Source organism: Gorilla gorilla, chromosome 8, assembly GCF_029281585.2.
Source record: "Gorilla gorilla gorilla isolate KB3781 chromosome 8, NHGRI_mGorGor1-v2.1_pri, whole genome shotgun sequence".
NCBI classification, from domain to species: domain Eukaryota; kingdom Metazoa; phylum Chordata; class Mammalia; order Primates; family Hominidae; genus Gorilla; species Gorilla gorilla.
In genome coordinates, this window is record NC_073232.2 from 117,435,215 (window position 1) to 117,457,404 (window position 22,190).

The window sequence follows — 22,190 nt, forward strand, 5'->3', positions numbered from 1 at the left end:
CTGAGATTCTCTGTCCGTTTGTTTGTTTGTTTATTCTTATTTGGGCTGGCATTCTCTTTCAAGGCCAATCAGGTTACTTAAAAAAAGAAAAGAAGACTTTTTATTTCGTCAATTAAATTATGTCATTTGAAAACAAAAAAATAAGCTCACTTCTGTGAAACTCTTACCATTTTCTCCCACTGGCATTCTCTCTGAAGTGAGTAAACCTCAGTTAACCATGATACTGGAAGAATGGGGGATAAATACAATTAAAACTTTAAGATATCTGAGTATCACCCACAAAACCTGCCATTGAACCTATTGTTTATATATATTTAAACTAATTTAATTGCCTTTGGCAATATGCTATTTGCTATTTGCCTTTGAAACATGCTATAACTTCTATGGAAAAAGAGTTAAGGGAATCTTTCTTTGATGCAGGACGTTGTCATTATAAGTATCTGCTTTCCTTGCCCGGCATATAGAATATAAGGAATAAAAGTTTGAGTAGAATTTGTGCTTACCCTAGAACCCTTCTGGGTGATAAATCTCCTTTAATCCTCTAGCGGCTTGTTTTGTGGTGATGCTGTTTTCCCATCAAAATGTCAAAGGCATGCAAATCTCAAAACATGGGAACACTGGTGAGTGCTTTGCATAGTCTCACGGATCCTTTGCCAGCCAACTAGGAAAAAGAAGAGGAATAGGGCTTATTCCACCAATTTCAAAGCGACCATTGGCTGAGTCCCACAGATGATATGGGAGTTATCCAAAGTCACATAGTGAACTAGTGGCATGGAAAGAGACAGATGCCAGGTCTCCAAGCTGGATCATCTGCCGCAGGATATCTTCATTACTACTAATCACAATGCCTCAACTTCCATTGTTATGAAATACCCATCTACAGGCCTCTTCTGAGCAGAAAAACATGTTTGCTGGAAGGGGTAACTCCTTCAGTTCTTGTCAGCCACTCCCATCTCAGAGGGAATGTTAATAGTTAATTAAAGGTAAAGTCCTATGGAACAAAGTACAGAGACGAGCAAAGTGGGAAAAAACAGATGGGTAAGCATAGAAAGGGACATCTAGGGGGTGACATAAGGTTCAGAGATGAACTTTTTAAACATTTTTCGGAGACCGCATGGCATTCAACATTTCCTATCATGTTCCTTCTTTTCTTGCTTGGAACCCCAACATGCCGTGGGAAATTCTGCGGCTTCTCTAAGGGCTTCTCCAAGACCAAAGGCATGTTGGCCCAGCATGGTTCTCCATCTCTCACCTTTTTTCCTAGGTAGCAGGTATCAAAGGGATATTTCTGGCAAACAAGAAGGTGGATGACCAGGTGAAGACATACATCACTTACAACAAAGGCAGGGATTGGCGCCTGCTGCAAGCTCCGGATGTGGACCTGAGAGGAAGCCCAGTGCACTGCCTGCTGGTCAGTCACTCAGCCTCATGGGAAGTTCACAGGGCAGCCTGACCACCTGTGGAAGCTGTGTCAAGGGCTTTGTTTCATCAAAGGGTCTTAGGAACTCAGGTAGTGCAGAGCAGTAATTTTCTAGAACTTGCAGGGCGTTGGTGTGTGGACTCAGACTGCAGCACCAATTGGGTGAAAGGCCCAGTTGAATTATGCAGGCATTTAATGAGGATCTACTATGTGCTCCATCTCATAGTAAGGCAAAGAAACATATAAGAGAAAGAGCGTGTACTCAAGGGTCCCAGGCACAGCTCAGTAGTAGTAATACATCTATTAACTGATACTAACATGATGCATTGTGTTTTGGTAAACGCTTGCTAGATGTTGAGGCAAGCAAAAGTTGCTTTGAGAATCCAGGGGGAGCTTAGGCTGGAATGTCCATATGGGACAGTTAATCTATCAGCATTTCCAGGATTCCTGTTGTATGGAATATTGGGGTAGGCACCATGGAAGATATGATGTGTGAGATGGTATCTCTGGCTCCAGGTGCTTCTGCTCTGTGTGAGGAGGCAAGAGGCTTCATTAACAATAAAATCCACAATCTTCAGTGCCCTCTGAATAAGGACTGCTGTAAGAAACAATTCTAAGGTCCCAAAAATGGTTATGTTTCTTCTGAGCAAAAGTTTCCTCTTGCCACTTATTCAAAAAGATTTATTAACCACTTATCTTATTCTAGACCCTATGTTAAAAATTGGGACTACAGTGGTAAATACAGCAAATAGCACCCTTTCCCTTTGTAATTTTCAGCCTTATTCCATATAATTTTTGCTTCAGGTACTAGGAGGGTCAGAGAGAAATGCCTGCTTACCTCTAGGAATTGGTCACAGCATGCATTTTTTTTTTCCTCAAACCTTGCCCATGGCTTCATCTTATTTTAATCTGATTTTCTCTTTCTTTCTATTTCTTCATCTTCTTGTTTGTATTTATTGTACAGAATATGTCTCTGTAAATCCCCAAGCCCTTTTAAGAACACTCCAAGGGGGATAGATGAATAAATAAATGAATAAATAGAGAACACAGACTTATATAGGTTTTAGATGATGGCTTCAAATATTTTAAGTAAAATTATAAATAAGAACAAAATATATAAAACAGAGACAGAGACAATCTGGCTGAAGAAGGTGGAGGGCCTGGCCTAGTTCACATAGCTTCCACTCTTCACTCCTCCCAGAGGGCCCTTACAACTCTAAGAAGCAGAATTGATGGTCAAGATCAGAAATGCGAGAATGTTAGTGTCATCCTGGTAGAAGGAATGGTCAAGGAGGTTTCATAAAGCCAGCCATGAACTGGAACTTGGATAGGTTGGGTGAGGAAGAGAGGGAAAGGCACGAGATTGTGGTTGGGGGGCAGAGGCAGGAGGGGGTTTATGGAAGGTACTCAGTGGAGCTTCTAATGTGAGCACACCAGCTATCTCAGGTGCAGATATCTCCTGCCCAAAACTGTGTGACTCACCATCCAATGCCTTGCTATTTCTGGGAGCTGAACATCGGGAAGCCCATCTCTAGTGGGGCAGGGGTACAGGTGTCTGGAATTTCCTAGAATGAAACTATTTCTTTCTGCATTTTAGCCCTTCTGTTCCTTACATCTGCACCTGCAACTCTCTGAAAATCCATATTCCTCAGGAAGAATCTCTAGCAAGGAGACAGCCCCAGGACTTGTGGTGGCTACAGGTAAGAAAAACATTCCCTGTGCTTCTTCCTTACTGAGAGTGTCTAGAATAAATTTGTCACCTCTTTTGGGATCATGGACTCACTTGAGCATCAGATGAAAGCTGTGATCACTCGCCCCAGAAAATATGCAGGGTTCCCCAATACCCATCTAAAAACCCAACATGCAGAGAGCTCCAGACATTTGTAATTCCTAGGCTCATGCATCTTCCCCCCAGACACAGAGCAGTCCCCTGTGCTTAGCAAGAGGCCAGAGTTTCTCTCAAAGTAAACTGACCAGTCAGAATGGTTGTTTGTAATAGGGAATCCACACTTTAAGAAAACATGATATATGAACTTCCTAGCTCACCAGATGTAAGTTGAGGTAGTTTTCTCTTTACACAGATGATTCTTTACAAAGGGTTCCATCCCAGAGCTGTTTTTAATCAGGAGGTCTCTGGTGCATGTAAAGGCTTGTTTACACATGATTAACCCCTTGGCTGAGAGCCTGAGGGCAAAGGGCAGAAAAACTTAAGGTTGCATTGTTGGAATCACTGTCCACTGAGCATCAGTCAGAGATGAAGATAAAGCAACTCTGAGATGAAAGCTAAAGTCTCCAGGGAGTATGCTCTGATTAGCATGCACTGCATTTCCATACACCTTTTCAGGAATACATTGATGGCATAAAGGAAGGCAGCCTGCTAATCTTAGAAGTTAGAGCTCTGGTGTTGGTCAGCTTATTTTTCTAATGAAAGCAGATAAATTCGCAGTGACTTTCAGAGCTGGTACATTCTGTTTTCTCTCATCAACCCAAAGCTCTGGTCCCTGGAGTTCCTACTCTCTAGGCATGGCTTCCTTCTCCAAGCCTCCAACTGTGTGAGCTTTTAGATACCACCAGTGATGAACCACTCTCATCAGATTGACAGCTGGCATAGGCTTCTGGCATTTTAGTCAGCTCCTGTCAACCCCAGATGGTTGACACCACAGTGGTATTAAGCAAGCCCACTATGCTTAATACCACTGGCTTCAGGGAGCCCAGGCTGAGGAGAGATGAAGGCAGGCTCAGTTGCTGTTCCCCTAGCTGGAGAAGTGATCCTCACACTCTGCAATCCATGTGGATTGGTTTTTCCAACTCAAGGGCTGCGGGACCCTATGCCTCTCCTCAAGACCTACAGGAGGTCTGAACTGGAAGCTACATCAAAAAGTAGGTATGAATAATAAAAGTTAATATTATCTGAATATTTAGTATGTAGCCAGGCGTTGTTCTTTGTGGCTTGACCACTCTGAACTTCAGTGTTTTCATTGGCAAAGTGGGCATAATAGTACCAAAATAATAGAATTGCTGGATATAATGAAACAATGAATTTAAAATGCTTAGAACAACGGCCAGGCGCAGTGGCTCATGCCTGTAATTCCAGCATGTTGGGAGGCCGAGGCAGGTGGATCACCTGAGGTCAGGAGTTTGAGACCAGCCTGGCCAACATGGTGAAACCCCGTCTCTACTAAAAATACAAAAATTAACCAGGTGTGGTGGTGCATGCCTGTAGTCCCACCTACTAGGGAGGCTGAGGCAGTAGTATTGCTTGAACCCAGGAGGCAGAGGTTGCAGTGAGCCAGGGTGGTGCCACTGCACTCCAGCCTGGGTGACACAGTGAGACTCTGGCTCAATAAATAATAAATAAATAAATAAAAGGCTTAGAACAGTGCCTGGGGCATATTGAATACTCACTACATGTTACTTATCATCATTAATGTTACAGAAGTTAAAATTCTTCTTACATCAGAAGAATATAATGTGCTCATCTCCTTCAATAAATCCATAAATCCGATGCATGCACTATGCACACAGAGAAACTCAGGAAACTTGTCCTCCTGCTTTCCAGGCTGATATTAGGTTTGTGCATTTGGCTTAGTTTTTAAACTCTGAGCTTCATTTTTCTCATCTGTAAAACTGTGGGGGTGTTGTAAAACTTAGAGATGGAAGTATGTGTCTATAAGACCCAGCAGAGTGCACAGAGCATCATAAGGTAGTATTAATGGTAGTTGTTATTACCTGTGACCAGCATATTGCTTCTAAATCAGTACTTTGTAAATTAGCAAACACACAGACATTAAAGATTTATTTTTGAATTTTTTTGTCCCATATGTATCAGAATTGCTAATTTCTTTTTATCTCCCCTTGTAATTCTTGAGGCTTTTTGCCATGCCCTGGATCTTTGGGAGGGATATAACTCAGCTGATGAGATGCTGATGAAAAGCCAGGTCTAAGTCACCGGCGCGTGCCTCTTCATACCCAGCTTCTCCTTACCCTGCTTGCCCTGGACACCTTGGGAGGTTATTTGCCATCAGGAAGATAACTATGACGTCAGCCAATTATGCCTTCAGTGGCCTGCATGGAGCCTGCCCCTGCAGGGTCCTTTCCCATATCCATGCCTTCCACCTGCCTTCAGGTGTCAGTCACCCTGGGCTCTCTCCACTCCCACTGCTGACTCCCTTTTCCCACTTTGCACTGAGATGTGGTCTCAGGGAAGCTGCGTGGATAAAAGTATACCCTGGGATTCATCTCTTAACTCCTGGTTGAGGACATCTCCGAAGGCAGATGGAAATCTAGTATAGAGAGTTTGGCAATTGCCTTTTGCAAGCAGAAACACTAGGGTTCCTAATATCCTTAACACTGTGGTTTCAAGCTAGTAATAAAGACCTCACATCCTCGCAGTGCCTTACAGCATCCAAAGCTTGCTTTTCTTGCCTTGATTGCATAACTGCACGATGATGTAGAAATGGCAATTACTATACTCCTCAATTTAGAGATGAAGAGACTGTGGGCAGGTGGAAACAGGTGTCATGTCCCAGCCCACAATCTCTCTGATTCCACCTCTAGTGCTCTGTTCTGTAGCCCTTCAGCCAGACCCATCTCTGAGCCCCTTTCCGTGCCAGCTCCACAGCTAACCAGACCCCTTGCCAAACTTCCTGTAAACTCTGAATGTTCGCACCCTCCTGTTGTTCTTTCTGTGGAGGCCCTCCTCCCGCCCCTGCCCCTGCAGGGGCAAGTTGCTTGTATACTGTCAGCTTCCTCCCCCACTGAGCCTGTAGCCACCCTGTATGGGCAGCAACTCCCTCTGGCATGAGTGGTGGTGAGAGAAGCGTCGCTAGCCGTCAGAGGACTTCAATATTCTCTCCCTTTTATTTTATTTTTTTAATATTTAAGGAGCAGAGAAGGATAGCACTGGGAGGAAACGAGGGTAAAAGCAAGTTGTTTAAAACTTCCAAAAAGGGCAATGGGCCCTCCATCATTTACCAGCCAAGCTGTTGGTGAGAAAAGATCCCAGTTCTTCTCCATCTCACTCCCCCAAAGATCCCAGTTCTTCTCCATCTCACTCCCCCTCCTCTCTCATCATACCACTCAAGTGGGCAACAGCTGCATCCCCTTCTTCCAACATGGTTGGCAGCCACTCTAGCTGAGCCCCAATTCCACTTCAGCCAGCAAGGCTCATTTTTCAAATCCTCCTTCTCTGACACCATAACTCCGCCTCTTCCTATCAGAAATCACCCACAGAGCCACCGAAGGACTGTACATGTTCAAAGATCAACTCCTCCTGGGTACATCTTTTCTGTCCCTTCATCTGGGAACCAACTTTCTGGTCTCTGTGATCAGTAACATTTTCTTTCAGAGGTCTTTTCAATTGACAGAAGATATTTCCACAAATAGAGTTCACTGTGAGTCTTGGGTTCTTACCACCATAAGGCCCCCAAAATCCATCTAGTCGAGCTTTGAAAGAGAGGCTAAAGATGTTGACAGAACCAGCTTCTAAGGAAGGTGAGGGATGATAAGCTAGATCCTTAGAAGCCATGCCAGGGATGGAAGATACACAGCTCTGGAGCAACAGTGCTCCTGCCTCCCTCTCTCTCTGTCACCCTTGGTAGACATCTGTTGATCACCACCACATTCTATTCTGTCAAAACCAAAGAATCCTTCTTAACACAATGCTCCATGTTAGCACAACCACTAAGCGACTCGAGTTGATATTCTCCTCCCCATTTCCCTTTACCTTCCTTACCTGTGTCTTCTAAAACCTGTATCTGGGGAGTTGAATTCCAAATTCCAGACAGAACTCCATGGATCTACTCACCAAGTCTCTCCCTACTCCTCCCACACCTACTGCCTGAACCCTGAGCCCTGAGCCCAGGGGTTATTTTTGAAATCTTGAGTCTCAAAACAAGTTGGCTATCTGTGTGCTCCCTGATGCTGATGGAAGCTTGACAAGCTGTAGCCTGGCTTTAATTTCTCATCTTGAAGCATTAAATGTCAGGAGCTCAATTAACATTTTCATTATTGCATTTTTGTTATGCTCCTATTTAGGCTACAGATGTGTGGGAGCTAACATTCTCTTCCTGCTATTTTTAAAGAAAAAATATCAGCCAGTAAGATAAACTCTTACATGTTTAGGGTTCCTTCCTGGTTGTCAGAACTTCCTCAAGTGCACATCAACATTGGAACATGATCTAATCATTGGTTTTCCCATTCATTCATTCCACAATTATTTATTGAGCACTATTAGGTTGGGGGCCTCTTTTAGGCAGTGAGAAGAGGGCCGCTCATTGGGAAAACTAAATCAATATAGATGGACTAGAAAAGCTTGACCACTTTCTTTTTAATAAGCATAGCCACAAGGTGATGGAGTGCCAGGGGAAGAAAAAGAAGGGCAGAGAGGAGAGTGTGAAGGAATGGAAGCAGCAAGTATGGTTGGTCTAGGCATAAGCCAGGTGACTTCTTTTCCTGCCGTGCTTGATGGCCATGGTATGCTGAGTGTGGTCATCTTCTTCTGGGCACCGTATAATTTAGGTTACATAATCTGTACCATTGGGTCACTCAACTGCCTGGCACTCAAAGGACATGCTGACAGGTTTCAAACACACACACAGACACACAGTTATGCACATACACACACACACACACACACACACACACACACACACACCAGTTTTTCTTAGGCTCCTATGCCAGATTTCTCCATATGTGTCTACTCTTCCACTCTTTGCTTCCTTCAGGGGACACCTGTTAGGAGCAATGTGAGAGATTATTGGTATACAGACTGAATAATTCAAGAGACCTGGACTAATCGATATTGTCTTTGACTCATGTCATTGAATGATGCATTTCTGTCATACTATTTAGATTTTTTTCCCATATTGGGTTTTTCGTCCTGCTGGGCTTTTGATATGACACCAGAAAAGAAACTGCACAAATTAGCTGTAAATATCACTCAGAAAACCTTTACTCTCTGCTCCCCCATCCCTCAGCCCTAAGCACACTTAATTGGTAAACTCCTGACAATCTCAAATGATCTGCTTATGTTTCAGGCAACATTGGGCCGGAGCTCTCATATACTGATATTGGTGTGTTCATCTCCTCCGATGGGGGCAACACATGGAGACAGGTAACTGGGTGAATTGACAAAAAGGGAGGAGGCATTTAGAGTAAGTTCTACCAATCTCTCTCTCCATCCTATAGATTCTCAGCCTCATTATGACTTTGTAATTTCAAAACATTTGAAGTAGCTGTTCAGTTTGGTCAATTTGGCTGGCAGGTTAGAGGGGTAATGGGGTATAATGAGAAGGGTACTGGGCAGGGAATAGGAGGAACTGGAATTTTCCCAGTTCACTTATTCTTTCCTTCAGCCATATGTATGTAACAGGTCCAGATGCTAAGTACTGTGCTGGTTGCTGGGGATACAACTGATAAAACTGTTTTTATCATTAGTGTGCCAAGAGTTCTTGGCAAGGTGGTCTTTTCACCTTTGGGGATGTGTTTCTGTATCTACAAAATGCAAGGATTGGAACATTAAAACTGACAAAGCCATGGAAGTCAGTGGTTGTTTAAGTATTGTGTAGACTGTCTTGAGTAAGTATGAAACAGCTTATATGCTTATATATGAGTAAGTATGAAACAGATATATGACTGCATGAAATGTTAATTCAGTTTTACAAACACTTACAGCAATGCTGTCCAATAGAATGTTCAGCGATGATGGAAAAGTTCTGTATCTGTGCTTGTCCATGCAGCTATGGAGCACTTGAAATATGACTACCGTGTCAGAGGAACTTAATTTTTAATTTTATTTATTTTAATTAATTTAAATTTAAATACTCTCTTATGGCTACTATATTGGACAAATAGACTTATACAGCGTCAACTAGGTGTCAGGCTCCAGGAGGTAATTGAATACTTTGGAGTCCCTTTCCTTAAAAAGCTCAAAATTAAATAGGAGAAATGGGTTCGTAGCTAGCTAACTGTAGTTCAGGGTGATAATAATATTCTAGTGGCATTATTAGCATACAAAGAAAAGAGACGAATTGATCCTGCTGGAGAAACCAGGAAAGACATCACAAGGAGGGGTTGCATTTTACTAAGTCTTAAAAGTGAGACAGTTTCTCCGTGGAGAAGACAAGAGAAAAACAATGAATATCTTGTTAGACAAGTTCCTGTTTGAATCCCTTAGTGAAGACTGTCATCACCACCATCATCATCATCCCCATTGCCACCAGTGTCAGCACTACCAATGTTGTAAAAATTAACAAGTACCTACGAGACAAAAGCAATTATGTCAAGTACTGCAAGGCACACAGTCAATAATAAGTTGAGGTTCCTACCCACAAGGCCATAATCAGGTGGCTGGGGAACAGATACATAAATAAGATCATACCCTTCAAAATGTAAAATAACCTATTACGAGAGCCAAAGGAGGGTGGAAGCTGGAATACAAACTCATCTGGTAAAAAAATCACCTCATAGGCAAACCATTTCTGGAGATCTCTCTACCTCAAGAAGTAGCTCACCTGACCAACGTTGTCACTACTTTTTCTTTCCTCCTTTCATAAACAGCTAAGGAATCCACTTTTTCACTCCAGTACTAGACAGGGCAAAAATGAGCAGTGGCCAGATGGTAAAATCAAGAGGAAAGGATAAGGATAACTTCTCCCTCCTCCCCAGTGCCTCTTCCTGTGTTCCTCATTCTTAGGGTTCAACCCAGCATCTCCATTATGTGGCTTATCACAGAACTATCCTTTAAGCTCTGGAGAGAAAAGCCTAACATTGCAGACTCAGAGTCTATGTTTATATCTGGAATATAAGTGAATCACCCTTAGGTCCTTTGTGCATTGGGGCTCATCATTAATAGGGACATTTTTCTTTTCTTTGAAGATAAATATGTAAAAAAAGAGGTTTAGGACTGAGAAACTACTTTTCTCTCTAAGGTTCCCTGGGGCATATATATAGGAGGCCCCATTCCTCTTACACATTCACCCCTTAAATCTGACTGTATCGTCTCCTTATCGTCTTCTAGCCCTCTTCACTTAACCCACCATCCCAACTTCTCCATCTAGGCTGCATGAACCACCATCAGTGGTTAAGTGCTGTAGGAATTCTCCAAGCATACTTTCCCCTAGAAGATCTACAGTTGAGATTAGTTCTCTGCTGGAGAAATAGTGTTCCTGTTTAAGGTTGGAGATATAAAAGTCATATCTGGTATAAGCATTGATATATGTGGGCTTAGGTCTGAAATTCTCTTAACTCGGAACCTTGTATTGAAGTCAGTGCTTAGAAAATGCCTATGGGTAGATGGAGGGATGGGTGGTTGGATGGAATACTGAATAACAGAATGAATGAGTGAATGGATGGATAAGTAACAGACAAATAGATGAAATAAAGAATGAATAACGTTAGATCCCTGGAAGTACTGTGTTTCAATGACCACTTAGAGTAGGGATTCATAGACACCCAACTTGGGTCTTCATCCAACTTGCAGGGAGGTGGTGGCTATATCAGTTATTAGTTTTACCATGGTGGGTAGGAAATTGTCTTTTAAGTTCCTAGATAATGTAGAAACAACACTATAAAACACAGACTATTGACAAATTAGCAAACATCTGAATAGATGAGGAAGAAGAGAAGGCTGAGTAGTAACTTAGTTAGCTGGAAAGATAGGGAAGTTTCTTCAAAGTCATACTTCCGTTGGGTTACCTAGTTGAGCATGCACCTTGTTGCATCACCTTCATGTAGCATGCTGGCTCACAGTACTAGTAGTGGAAAGAGCCCTGGAAATGCAATTTGAGTGGCCTAGGGAGTTATTTGTTTTCTGTGAGCCCATTTCCTCATCAATCAAATGGAGATAATACTTGCAAAACTATCTGATAGTGCTGTTGGAAGGCTCAGAACCTAGATGAAACAATATATGTGAAAGACTGTAAACTGTTAAGCACTATGCAAATGTAAGGTGTTGCTATGATTGTTGTTGTTGTTGTTGTTGTTCCAGATCTTTGATGAAGAGTACAATGTCTGGTTCCTAGACTGGGGTGGCGCCCTCGTGGCCATGAAACACACACCTCTGCCAGTCAGGCATTTGTGGTAAGGAGAGCTCCCTACCCTATTAATGAGCTAATGAGCAGCTTTTTAGTGGAGAGGATTGTGATGAGTTATTCTGCATGGTTTTGTACCCATTTGTACATTTCCTCATCCATTTATTTATCCATCTATCCATTTAATAGCCTTTACATCATCTAACTCATAAGCAGCAATAGTAGGCCAGATAATTCAGATGGGGAGGTGTAATGAATGGGGTGGGTGGTAATGAGTAGTCAGATAAGGCAGAAGACAGCAGGAAGGACCTGCAGTTCAAGTAGCCAAGATCAGTAATCCAAAATAGGAGAGATGGAAATTGGAAGAGGAGGGTTAGGTACATGTAACAGACACTGAGTTCAGTTCTAGAGAAGTTGAGTTAGTGGTTTCTATGAATATTTCAGCAGAAATGGCCATGAGTTGTCAGATATATTCATCTGAAGTTCGGGAATGGTCTAGGCTGACACTTTAGCTTTGAAGTCATTAACCACTAGGTGGTAGTTAAAGCTATGGTAGTGGGCTCAGTGCCTCAAGAGAGTGGGTAGAAGGAGAAACCAGGGACTCCTATGGACTCTGCTGAAAACCAGTATTCAGACGGCAGGAAGAAATTATGGGACAGACTAAAGAGAAATGGCCAAAATATAGAAACTAAGGGGAAATATTTTCATGAATGCTGAAGAAAGGGGTGATTAATAGCATCAGATTCTACAATCAGATCAAGTCAGTTATGGAATAAAAAACAACCTAGGATTAAGCAATAAAGGAGGTTTTTCATGATTTTTGTCAGAGTAGAATTGAAACAGAGGTGGGGATGAAAGTAAGACTATAATAGATTTATAAACAAATGAGCTACTGAATGGATGATAAGCAATGAAATGAAATAGAGACAGTATAGATTATTCCTTTCAAAGAGTAAGATTATGAAATGGAGTTGACAGTGTATATGCAAGACCTTCCACAAGGACAGAGTTGAATGAGAATAGATGATGATGATGATGACGACGACGACAACGATGACGACAACTTGTTGCTGTTGTTGTTTTGTGTTTTTGGCAGGGAATGGATGAGTCTCGTTTGTATTTATGCCCTGAAGGGAAAGAATTTCACGCTTCAGATTCAGCAAAGTGAATATTTGGAAGAGTGAATATTTGTGGGTGGAGAATATCCTATCTAGAGTACAGTTGGTCGGATTCACATGGGCAGGAAGGTGGACCCTAGCCTAACTACCAGGTCTTAGATATTGGGAGATAAACAAGTTTAGAGTAAGAATTTTACTGGAAAGCATCGGACTGTAATCAGGAAAGGCTTAGAATTCCCTAATGCCAAATCCAAGCTTCAGTCCTTTTGGCAAGGACTTAAGAAGGATTCTCTCAATGTGACCATTTTAAGTGAAACCATATGAAATCGCCATTTTTAGGTCAAAAATGATCAAATATTGCCAGTTTCTTAAAGCTTAACCTAGCTTATAGTGAAATAGTTCTACCACTATGATATGGAGAGATTGTGCATATAAATGTTGAAAAGATGCATGGAGCCATTTGTAAGAGGAGCGCTCTCCCACCTCAAGGATGATCTTGTAAAAGTTCCCAGTGTAATTCTTTCTTATCCTTTTACTACTGATTTATATAGTTTTTTGGTAGTATCCAAAGACTAGAATTGCTTGATATTAATGATAGTCAGTATTTATTAAGGGACTTTCCAGGCACTGTTCTAAACCATTTACATGAATTATCTCATTTAACGCTTGCCCAACCTATGTATGTAGGTACCTTTTTATCACCCACTTATAATAGCATCAAAAAGCAAACATGTTAAATACCTTTCTCAAGGCTAGACATGTATACCTGGCAGCACCAAGTTCGATTTCTGTCATGGATGCTCTTCTGTTCTGGCTGCTAATTTTCTATATACTATAGCAAGCACACCTAGGCTTATGACATAGTCCCTGCCCTCCAGGAGACTATACTCAAGATAAGGTGTTTAGGCAGTACATGTGTGACTAGAAGTGAAAGCAATGTCTGCTAAAGGATGCCAGCTGTGTGTATTGCTGGAATACTGAAGCCTGGTGTGTAAGGAGCCTGGCATCCTTCTCTCAAAGGTCAGCCCTCATGTCATCTCCTGCAGCAGGTGACGTGAGGGCTGACCTTTGAGAGAGGGATACCAGGATTTACAGGAGAGGTGAGAGGCAAGCCAGGGAAAGAGGAAACTTTGACTGAAGTCCAGAATTCAAGTAATGTAGGGAGTGTTCAGGGTACTATTTGATTGAGACCAAAAATGTAAATAGAGGTGGGTAGGACTCAGACGAACTTACATGCCAGTTTAAGGGATTAAAGTTGGTCTGGTAGGTAATTTTTTCTGCTAACAAAACCCATCTGCCTCTGTAGAGGAAAGAGCTATCTCTATTGTGGACTGAGTAGGACTTGCACTCTCAGAGAAGACAGCTTGAGTCTTAAAACAAGCTTGTTTTTAAACCAAGCAAGGCAATGTTTCTTAGCTCCCATCATGTTAAAAACTTCCATCTAAATCTTCATAAGAGAGTTGATAAATGTCCTACAGACAGACTTAGCTGGCCTGGTTTCTTCCCTATAAGTCCTGGAGAAGAGGCTAACAACCGACCCTTAAACTTGGCCATCACTCTCCTTGATTGTGGTAGGGACCTAGCACGCACTTAATCATTGATTCTTAAGAGCATTCTGCAGAAGTTTCCTTGTGCTGAGGAAAGAAAGAGTTTATTTTTGCCATTTCCTTTTGGTGGTAGAAGAGAAGAGCATATTTGACATGGCAAGAGTACATGGAAGAGAGTTTTGGTTTTGTCAAACATTAGCAGCCTTACATCTAACCGTCCAGTCTGATCCACAAAAGTTTATCTCCAAAGACTGACTCACTTCCAAACGGAGTACTTGTCTGATTATGCCTGGAAGGAAACCATCCAAGTTGGGAAAATTACTCAATATTCATTTAGGAATATTTATGTAGGACCAAATCATGACTCTCAAAGTCATCACTACTAAGTTTGAGTTTTCCCTTGTTCAATGTAATATCTCTTTTCTTGGTAAAAATGTTTATAGAGCTCCGAAAAAAAAAAAAGAACTGCACTGCCACTGAATTTCCTCTTATAATAACAATGATAATATCACCCTCCATTTGTTTGGCTATTCTAACTTAGAAAGTATTAAGAATGATTTTTCAAACTAAGCTTTTGAAATGGCATTATCCCATTTATAGGATGTTGATACTGCCATTTGTCATAAATGCTACAAATGTTTTCTTGAACATGACAGAGACCATGATTTTTGCTTACTTGCCTTTCTATGAATGCCATTCTCTAAAGCAATCCCTCGAAGGGGTTAAATGCCAGCTGTTGAGTATATGTGTTAGAAAACAACAGCAACAACCACAAACTGATTTGGGAATTATCCTTTGCACTCCTCTTTCAAAGGCTACGTGAGTGTTTTGTAAGGGCTTGACAATGTTATTATCATCAATGTTTTCTTATGAAATTGTTGACTGATCTTGTCTCCTGCTTGTGAGATACAAGCTTCTGAAACTTAAGCCAGCTTTTTCTTCACTAGGAGCTTCTAATTAAGTGACAACCCTCAAGGTAAACAAAGCTCATTTTAAGAGAAAGATAGGTTAGGTAATCAGTTCATTGCCATTTTCTGTCATAGATCTCAGACTGACATTGTTTTATATACAGATGTATGTATATTAATATTTGAATAGGAAAAAGACACCAGCTTACCCACTGGGATGTAGTGGCTCTCAGATTTAAATAATAGCTACATCGCCTTTAAGAGAAAATAAGAGTAATAATTGAAAAGCTGGGGAAACTTTAGCTAGGCTAACTAGGCATGTTGTTTCCTACAAATTGAAATGATAGGTAGCCAGATAGGCGTGAATGCAAAACAGCATACAAATGAATCCATCTGTTTGTGACCATGTACATTTGGATGCATTGAGATTAGAACTAAGTTTTATTTCAGGGAAACCCTCCATCTCCTTTGTACCTGAGAAGCATTAGAGTGAGATAAACAATGGGCCCCCACTGAATAGAGAGATCTGATGAAAACTCACAATTGGCAGAGCACCTAATGGGCAGGTAGACAGGGGTGTGACTGTTTGCTTAGCCCTGACATGCTGTCAGTATCTCTCAATGGGATGTTCTTGGAAACAGAAAGGAAAACGTCACCTGGCCTTTTGTGTTTCTTTGGTTGTGTGTGCTAGCATTTTGTTCAGAGAAACTTTCAAATGAAAACAATAGTTCCAAACAATACATGCCTCTGAAAAGCAAAAGTGCGTGTACTGTTCTGAAGAACTTCCAGGTGGCTAAAATGCTACCACCTCATGTACTGGGGATAAAATGAAATGGAGCAATACACCTTACCAGAGGGAGGAACATTGATTCTCAATGACCACTGTAGCTCTCTATTTCTGTGCTAGAGACTTCTGAGGAGGATTCTGATTGTTATTGGCAGATTCTATTCCTTTTAGTTTACGTCATGTTAGTATCATAGTCATAGACACCTGAAGTAGGAAAAGGTCTAATAGAAGTCATTTAAACTAGTATTATACCTGGTGTAGCTGATACTTTTGTGACACCCCCAAAAAGTTACCTCACTTTACCAGAATATCACAGTGCTAATTGACCTGCAAATACCCACCTTACGTAGTTCCCATCTTGTATAATGGCTTTAGTTGTTAGAAAGATTGTTTTTCATGCTGAGTAATAGTAAATCTACTTGTAATCTCTGTGCATTGACCTGTAATGTGCTGCTCAGATCTATGCAGAATAAGCCTGCTACAGAATTACGTATGATTTTTAGAAAAGTACAGCTGGGAAGGACCTCAATGTATTTCTTAGAAATATCTTAGGCTAGAAAAGCCTTTTTAAGTCCTGGGAAATGACATGATATGCAACTCAAGACAGATTTTATTCATTTGTTCATTTATTACGTACATATTTGTTGAGCATATGTTATTTATCTAGCGTGAGAATAGGGGTTGGGATACACTGTTGAATGGTAGTGTGTACTTGGGAACTTATATTCTTATCCACAAATATTTGACTGTTCTCTTTAGAAGGGTCACATGGAAATCTTTATTCTCTCTGTATGTTATTCCCTTATTCTATCTGTATGTTAAATAATTAATAGTTCCACCTATCTAACTACATTCTGTCTAATTTCCTTCACTGACATTATCCCTTTTTGGTAGTCGATAAATAGCCCTTTAAAATATTTGGAAATTTTCTCATTTACAAAAATTAAGATGCAATGGTAATTAATTCAGTTTTTCTTCTTCTTTTTCCCTAAGCTGCCTAAAATTCATATAACCTGTTTCTAGAACCATTTGCTTTTTACCTTTAATTACTCTTATTGTCAGTTTTTCTATACTTATTAAAATTGAACATAGTATTTAGGATTGGGTAGAAGGATGATTTCTTTTCTTATGCTTGTAATATATCTGTGAGCACATCCTACACTCACGGTGGCTTGATTACCTCTCATGATAGTGGCATTGCCAGAAAATATTTAACTTGTAGTTGACCAATGACTCCAGTTTCTTTTCAGCTTTATATATTTTATTAGCTAATTTCATTTCTCTAGTGGTAGGTCTTGGTGTTTTTGTTTTTTTTGTATAAAGTATTCTGCTTTAAGTTGTTTCTGTCTTATAAATGACTTCCAAATTTACATCCCTAATTATGATGAGAAATCTAGATCCATCCATCGAAAGGTCTTCTTAACAATATTACAGTATGGAAGTCCAAAAAGCATCCATCTTGACATGGACCAAAACAGAAACAAACAGATGATAAACAAAAATTAGCTGGGTGTGGTGGTAAGCGCCTGTAGTCCCAGCTTCTCAGGAGGCTGAGGCAGGAGAATCGCTTGAACCCAGGAGGCAGAGATTGCAGTGAGCCGAGATCGACTCACTGTACTCCAGCCTGGCAACAGAGCGAGACTCTGTCTCAAAAACACAAAAAAAAAAACAACAAAAAAAGAGAAAGAAACCAAAAAAACTGCTTTTCCTGTTCTTCTAATTTCCCCCTCAATTGTTTAACACTCCCCCAAATCAATATTTTCCATGACTTCTTTCTTTTGCTCATGCAACCTCTATGTATTTTATTACCAAATTCATTGACTTCATCTCTAAAAATAACCTAAATATTTCCATTTTTTTCCACTATTAATAATCTTCATCCAAGCCCCATCTTGGTGTGGTCTCTTAAATTACCATCCCTCCCTAACTCATTTCCTTGAATCCACTTTGGGTCTTGACAATCCATTTATCACAGAGAAGTGAAACTTGTCTTTTAAAGCTTAAATCAAATTATATTATTTCAACTGAAAATAAGGTCCTTCATGATTTGACTTCTGCCTTATTTTCTTCTACTAATTCTTTCAACTAATCCCTGTTCACACTAAGCTACAGCCACTGACCATCTTTCTGTTCTCACAGGGCAGCTTTTTCATATTAGACCTTTCCTCTGTAATGGTTTTCTCCTGAATCTTTACATGGATACTTCCACTTATCATTTAGATTTCAGTTTAAATGTCACCTCCGTAGAAAGGGCTTTCTTAAATTTTTAGTAGAAAGTAGCTGTTTGGTGACTATCAAATCACCTTATTTTAGTTGTTTCCATGATATTTATTTCTAACTCATAGTTTTGCATTTATTTATTTCCAAATTGTTCATCTCCTCACACTAGAAAGTAAGTTCCGTGGAAGCTAGGACCTTTCCTTTTCTGTTCATTTCTGTATCCCTAGAACTGAGGTCACTGCCAGATCAGGCACATAGTAGTAGGCATCAGTAACATTTTGATACATTCATTTTATTTGACTTTGATTCTGTAGTCCTATGTTGCCACTATTTGGAGATCAATTGGAATTTTACTTCTGTCTCCCTGAGTATTGGCAATTCTACTGATTTCAATTTCACCTGTGGAGCTATTAAGGAATTCACAGTTCCTTTGTCTTGGCCATTAATGAGCTACTGACCTGAGGAGGAGAAGGCACATCCCTTGGGGATACCATTCAATATAGAATTCAATATACAATATATCACCTCAGGATATTTGAAAACTTCTAGTCATCAAAATAATAATAATAATAAGTTTCACAAATGGCAGCCTATCCAGACCCAAATATTTTATCACTAAGAGATAAAGTTTTCTAATGTTATTTTTTTTGGAGTTTCTTTAGGGAGTTTTATTCCTCATAACTGCCTCAGTGTGAGAATAAAGTGTTAGAAATCGCTGATCTCAGATCGCCCTAGCTCTAGAGTCCTGCCCACTTGCTTGTGCTTACTTATGTCATCTTTGGGCTTCAGTTATTGTCTATGCTACCTTTTCTACCTGGACTTTGTTGTTTATCATCCTTCCTTTAGGTATCTGCCGATCCGCTCTTTCCTCTAGCAAGGATTTTGCTCCTTCCGTGAGAACTCATTTCTTGTAGCAGGACCTTGATCATCCACAATTTCTCTCCCCATCTGGACTTAGCTTTGCCTTGGAGGTCGTATCTCAATACTGGAAGGCTGCGATGGTCTCTCCATGTCAGCTCTCTGTGGGTCTTCTCTTCATTGTATAAACTAAAGATGGCTGTCCTGTGCTCTGCTCATTATGGCAGTGATGTGAGGACGACTCCTTCCCTGCAATGCTCATGGCACTCACTGCAATTTGCTCTGCTAATGCTGACCTTTTTTATTTATTTACTTGTTTTGAGATGGAGTTTCACTCTTGTTGCCCAGGCTGGAGTGCAATGGCACAATCTCGGCTCGCTGCAACCTCTGCCTCCCAGACTCAAGCGATTCTCCTGCCTCAGCCTCCCAAGTAGCTGGGATTACAGGCATGCACCATCATGCTTGGCTAATTTTTTTTTTTTTTTTGTATTTAGTAGAGACAGGGCTTCACTGTGTTAGTCAGGCTGGTCTCAAACTCCTGACTTCGGTGATCCACCTGCCTCAGCTTCCCAAAGTGCTGGGATTACAGGCCACTGCACCTGGCTCATGCTAACCTTTTATTGATAAGGAAATCCTGAGAATGAGACAGAGAGAGGCCTTAAATTCACTTTGGCTTTCATCTGCCAAGACAAAAACCAATTTGCCCAAAGTCGCCAAAACAAACCAAACAAAAAACCCAACTAATACTTTCTTACCTTCTGGACTTATTGGCCAGAGTTGACTTGTTAGTAGCCACGACACACTCTGAAACAACTATGATTATTTTAGGAACTGACGGACTACATGGTAAGAAAAGTAAAGTTCATTTCCAATTATACATGTTTTCACTTTGAAATGAGAAACCTGTTTCTATGACAAGCAATTTAGATATGCCCAACTTTTTGGGGCTAGTTTAAATGATTATTTAGCCTTCAATGTATTTTTTTTTAAAAGGCTGAAATAATCAAGTCCTTAAAATTCAAGACAGATATGATAATTTAGAAACTCATGAAGATGTTTATGGCAGGCTGTCTGCATTTCATTCGTGAACATGGATCAAGGTATACCATAAATGCAAAAATTGTCTGAGAGACTGGTTACTTTAGCTGGGTTAAGAGATTGACTTTATTATTGTTTTTAATCTGTACATTAGGACAGAGAGGATAAAACAGAGTAAAATAGAGAGAGACAGAGAGATAGAAAGACAAAGAAGTAAGTGAGTAGAGAGCGAACCATGTAGGCTGGCTGCTAATGGGGTGGTAATTCACACCCAACTTCTGAGTGCCAGTATAAGTCATGCTTGAGAAATGATTGGATGGATTTAAAGAGGGTCCGTCATTATTCCTTATTATTTCATTCATGTATTCATTTAACATGTGTATAGTATCAACTATATGCCAGGTTTTCTGTTAAATACTAAGAATAGAAGAATTAACGGTATGGTGTTTGACCTAAAAAAAATACTCCCAGGTTAGGCTGGGCATGGTGGCTCACACCTGTAATCCCAGCACTTTGGGAGTCCGAGTGGGAGGATTGCTTGCAGCCAGGAGGTTGAGACCAGCCTGGGCAATAAAGCAACACCCCGCCTCTACAAAAATAAAATTTTTTTTAAAAAATTAGCCAGGTCCAGTGGTACACACCTGTAGTTCTAGCTATTTGGGAGGCTGAGGCAGGATAATCACTTGAGCTGAAGAGTTCAACGCCACAATGAGCTATGATCACGCCCATGCACTCCAGCCTGAGCAACAGAGTGAGACCCTTGTCTCTTTAAAAAAACAAAAAAACATGGCCAGGCACGGTGGCTCATGCCTATAATCCCAGCATTTTGGGAGGCCAAGGTGGGTGGGTTACGAGGCCAGGAGATCGAGACCATCCTGTCTAACACAGTGAAACCTTTTCTCTACAAAAAATACAAAAAAATAGCCATGCTTGATGGCACGTGCCTGTAGTCCCAGCTACTCAGGAGGCTGAGGCAGGAGAATCACTTGAACCTGGGAGGCGGAGGTTGCAGTGAGCCGAGATCGTGTCACTGCACTCCAGCCTGGGAACAGAGTGAGACTCCGTCTCAAACAAACAAACAAAAACCCTTCACAGTGTGGTGGGAGAATCAGACATCTTATTTACCATTATATATATTATATATATAAATATTATGTGCATATATTAGGATTTATGTGTGTGTGTGTGTATACACACACACATACTGTGAGGAGCATTGTAAGAGAGATATATTTGTGTTATATTTGTTATTAAGGGGTTTTTCGATGATAAGACATACATGATCTCTGAACTCCCAGAGTTTATAATCTTGAGTTGAGATATTCAAGACCAGTTAAGGAGTCAGTAGTCAGCACTACGATAGGAGAAGGCCTGGGTATTATAGGAACATACAGAAGGGAATTTTAATCCTAAATTATGGAAATAGAGTAGAATTAAGAATCAGCCAGAACAAAAATGAACCTATGATAGAGGATCCTATGATAGAGGATGAAGAAACTAAGGCTGTCTTGGGAAAGAAGGGATGCTGAGAAAAGCTTCTCAGAGGAGATGGTCCTTGGGCTATGCCCCCTGGTTAAATCAAGGGGCAGAAAGGTCCTTGATAATATCAAGAAAGGAAAGGAAACAAGCACTCAGAATTGCTCAAGTCTCTTCCACTAGTTACATCTCTTTAAAGCATTGCAGGTTCTGTTTCCACAAGGGGCCAGACCTTCCTCTTACCTTTGGATGAAAGATGAGGCAGTGTTGCTCAGAACATCTCAGACTCTCAGTGGTCATCCCTAAAAGCCCCTTAAAGTGGCACTGGGGAGGGAAAATGATCCTAACATCTGTTTTGAACAAATAGAAAATTGCTGTTTGTAAGGTTTGATCTGAAAGACAAACCCCCTCCCTTTCCATTGGGTCCACCAGCCTTACTCAATTTGTGTCAGAACCTCCAAGGGCTGAATGGATTGTGCTGTAAATTGAACCTCAGGTTCCATTCTGAGTACTTGAAACGTGACATTCCATCCACTAAGCCCTCCTGCTTGGGCTGTTTGTCGATTCTAATGTGTTGAAATATATCTGCAACTCTAGGTGCTGTCTCCGCCCAAGTCCGGAAATGCAGTTTTGATCAAATCTCATAATAATATGGGGAGATGTTGAAGATTAAAACCTATTGATAATCCACACTGCCAGAAAGCAAGATACAGAGGAAAATTTAATAACCTGAAAAATGGTTACAGAAGAGTGTGGCTTTATTTTCAGCTGTCTTTTTTGTGTACTT

The 22,190-nt window shown here is 40.8% G+C and overlaps 1 protein-coding gene and 1 long non-coding RNA gene across 2 annotated transcripts in view; one reads left to right on the forward strand and one right to left on the reverse strand.

The window, feature by feature from the left end:
* The window catches only part of SORCS3 (sortilin related VPS10 domain containing receptor 3), a 627,364-nt gene that overhangs the window by 518,993 nt on the left and 86,181 nt on the right, over window positions 1-22,190 (forward strand). The window contains exons 10-13 of the mRNA XM_055352055.2: window positions 1,265-1,411; window positions 3,018-3,120; window positions 8,458-8,534; window positions 11,409-11,500. Of these exons, the coding sequence (XP_055208030.2) occupies window positions 1,265-1,411; window positions 3,018-3,120; window positions 8,458-8,534; window positions 11,409-11,500 (419 nt within the window). The remainder of the gene's footprint in view (window positions 1-1,264; window positions 1,412-3,017; window positions 3,121-8,457; window positions 8,535-11,408; window positions 11,501-22,190) is intronic.
* LOC109028666 (uncharacterized) lies at window positions 7,732-21,807 on the reverse strand. The gene is made up of 3 exons (XR_002007692.4): window positions 21,647-21,807; window positions 8,076-8,152; window positions 7,732-7,919 (listed from the first exon to the last, which is right to left on the reverse strand). It is a non-coding gene; the product is annotated as an uncharacterized lncRNA (long non-coding RNA).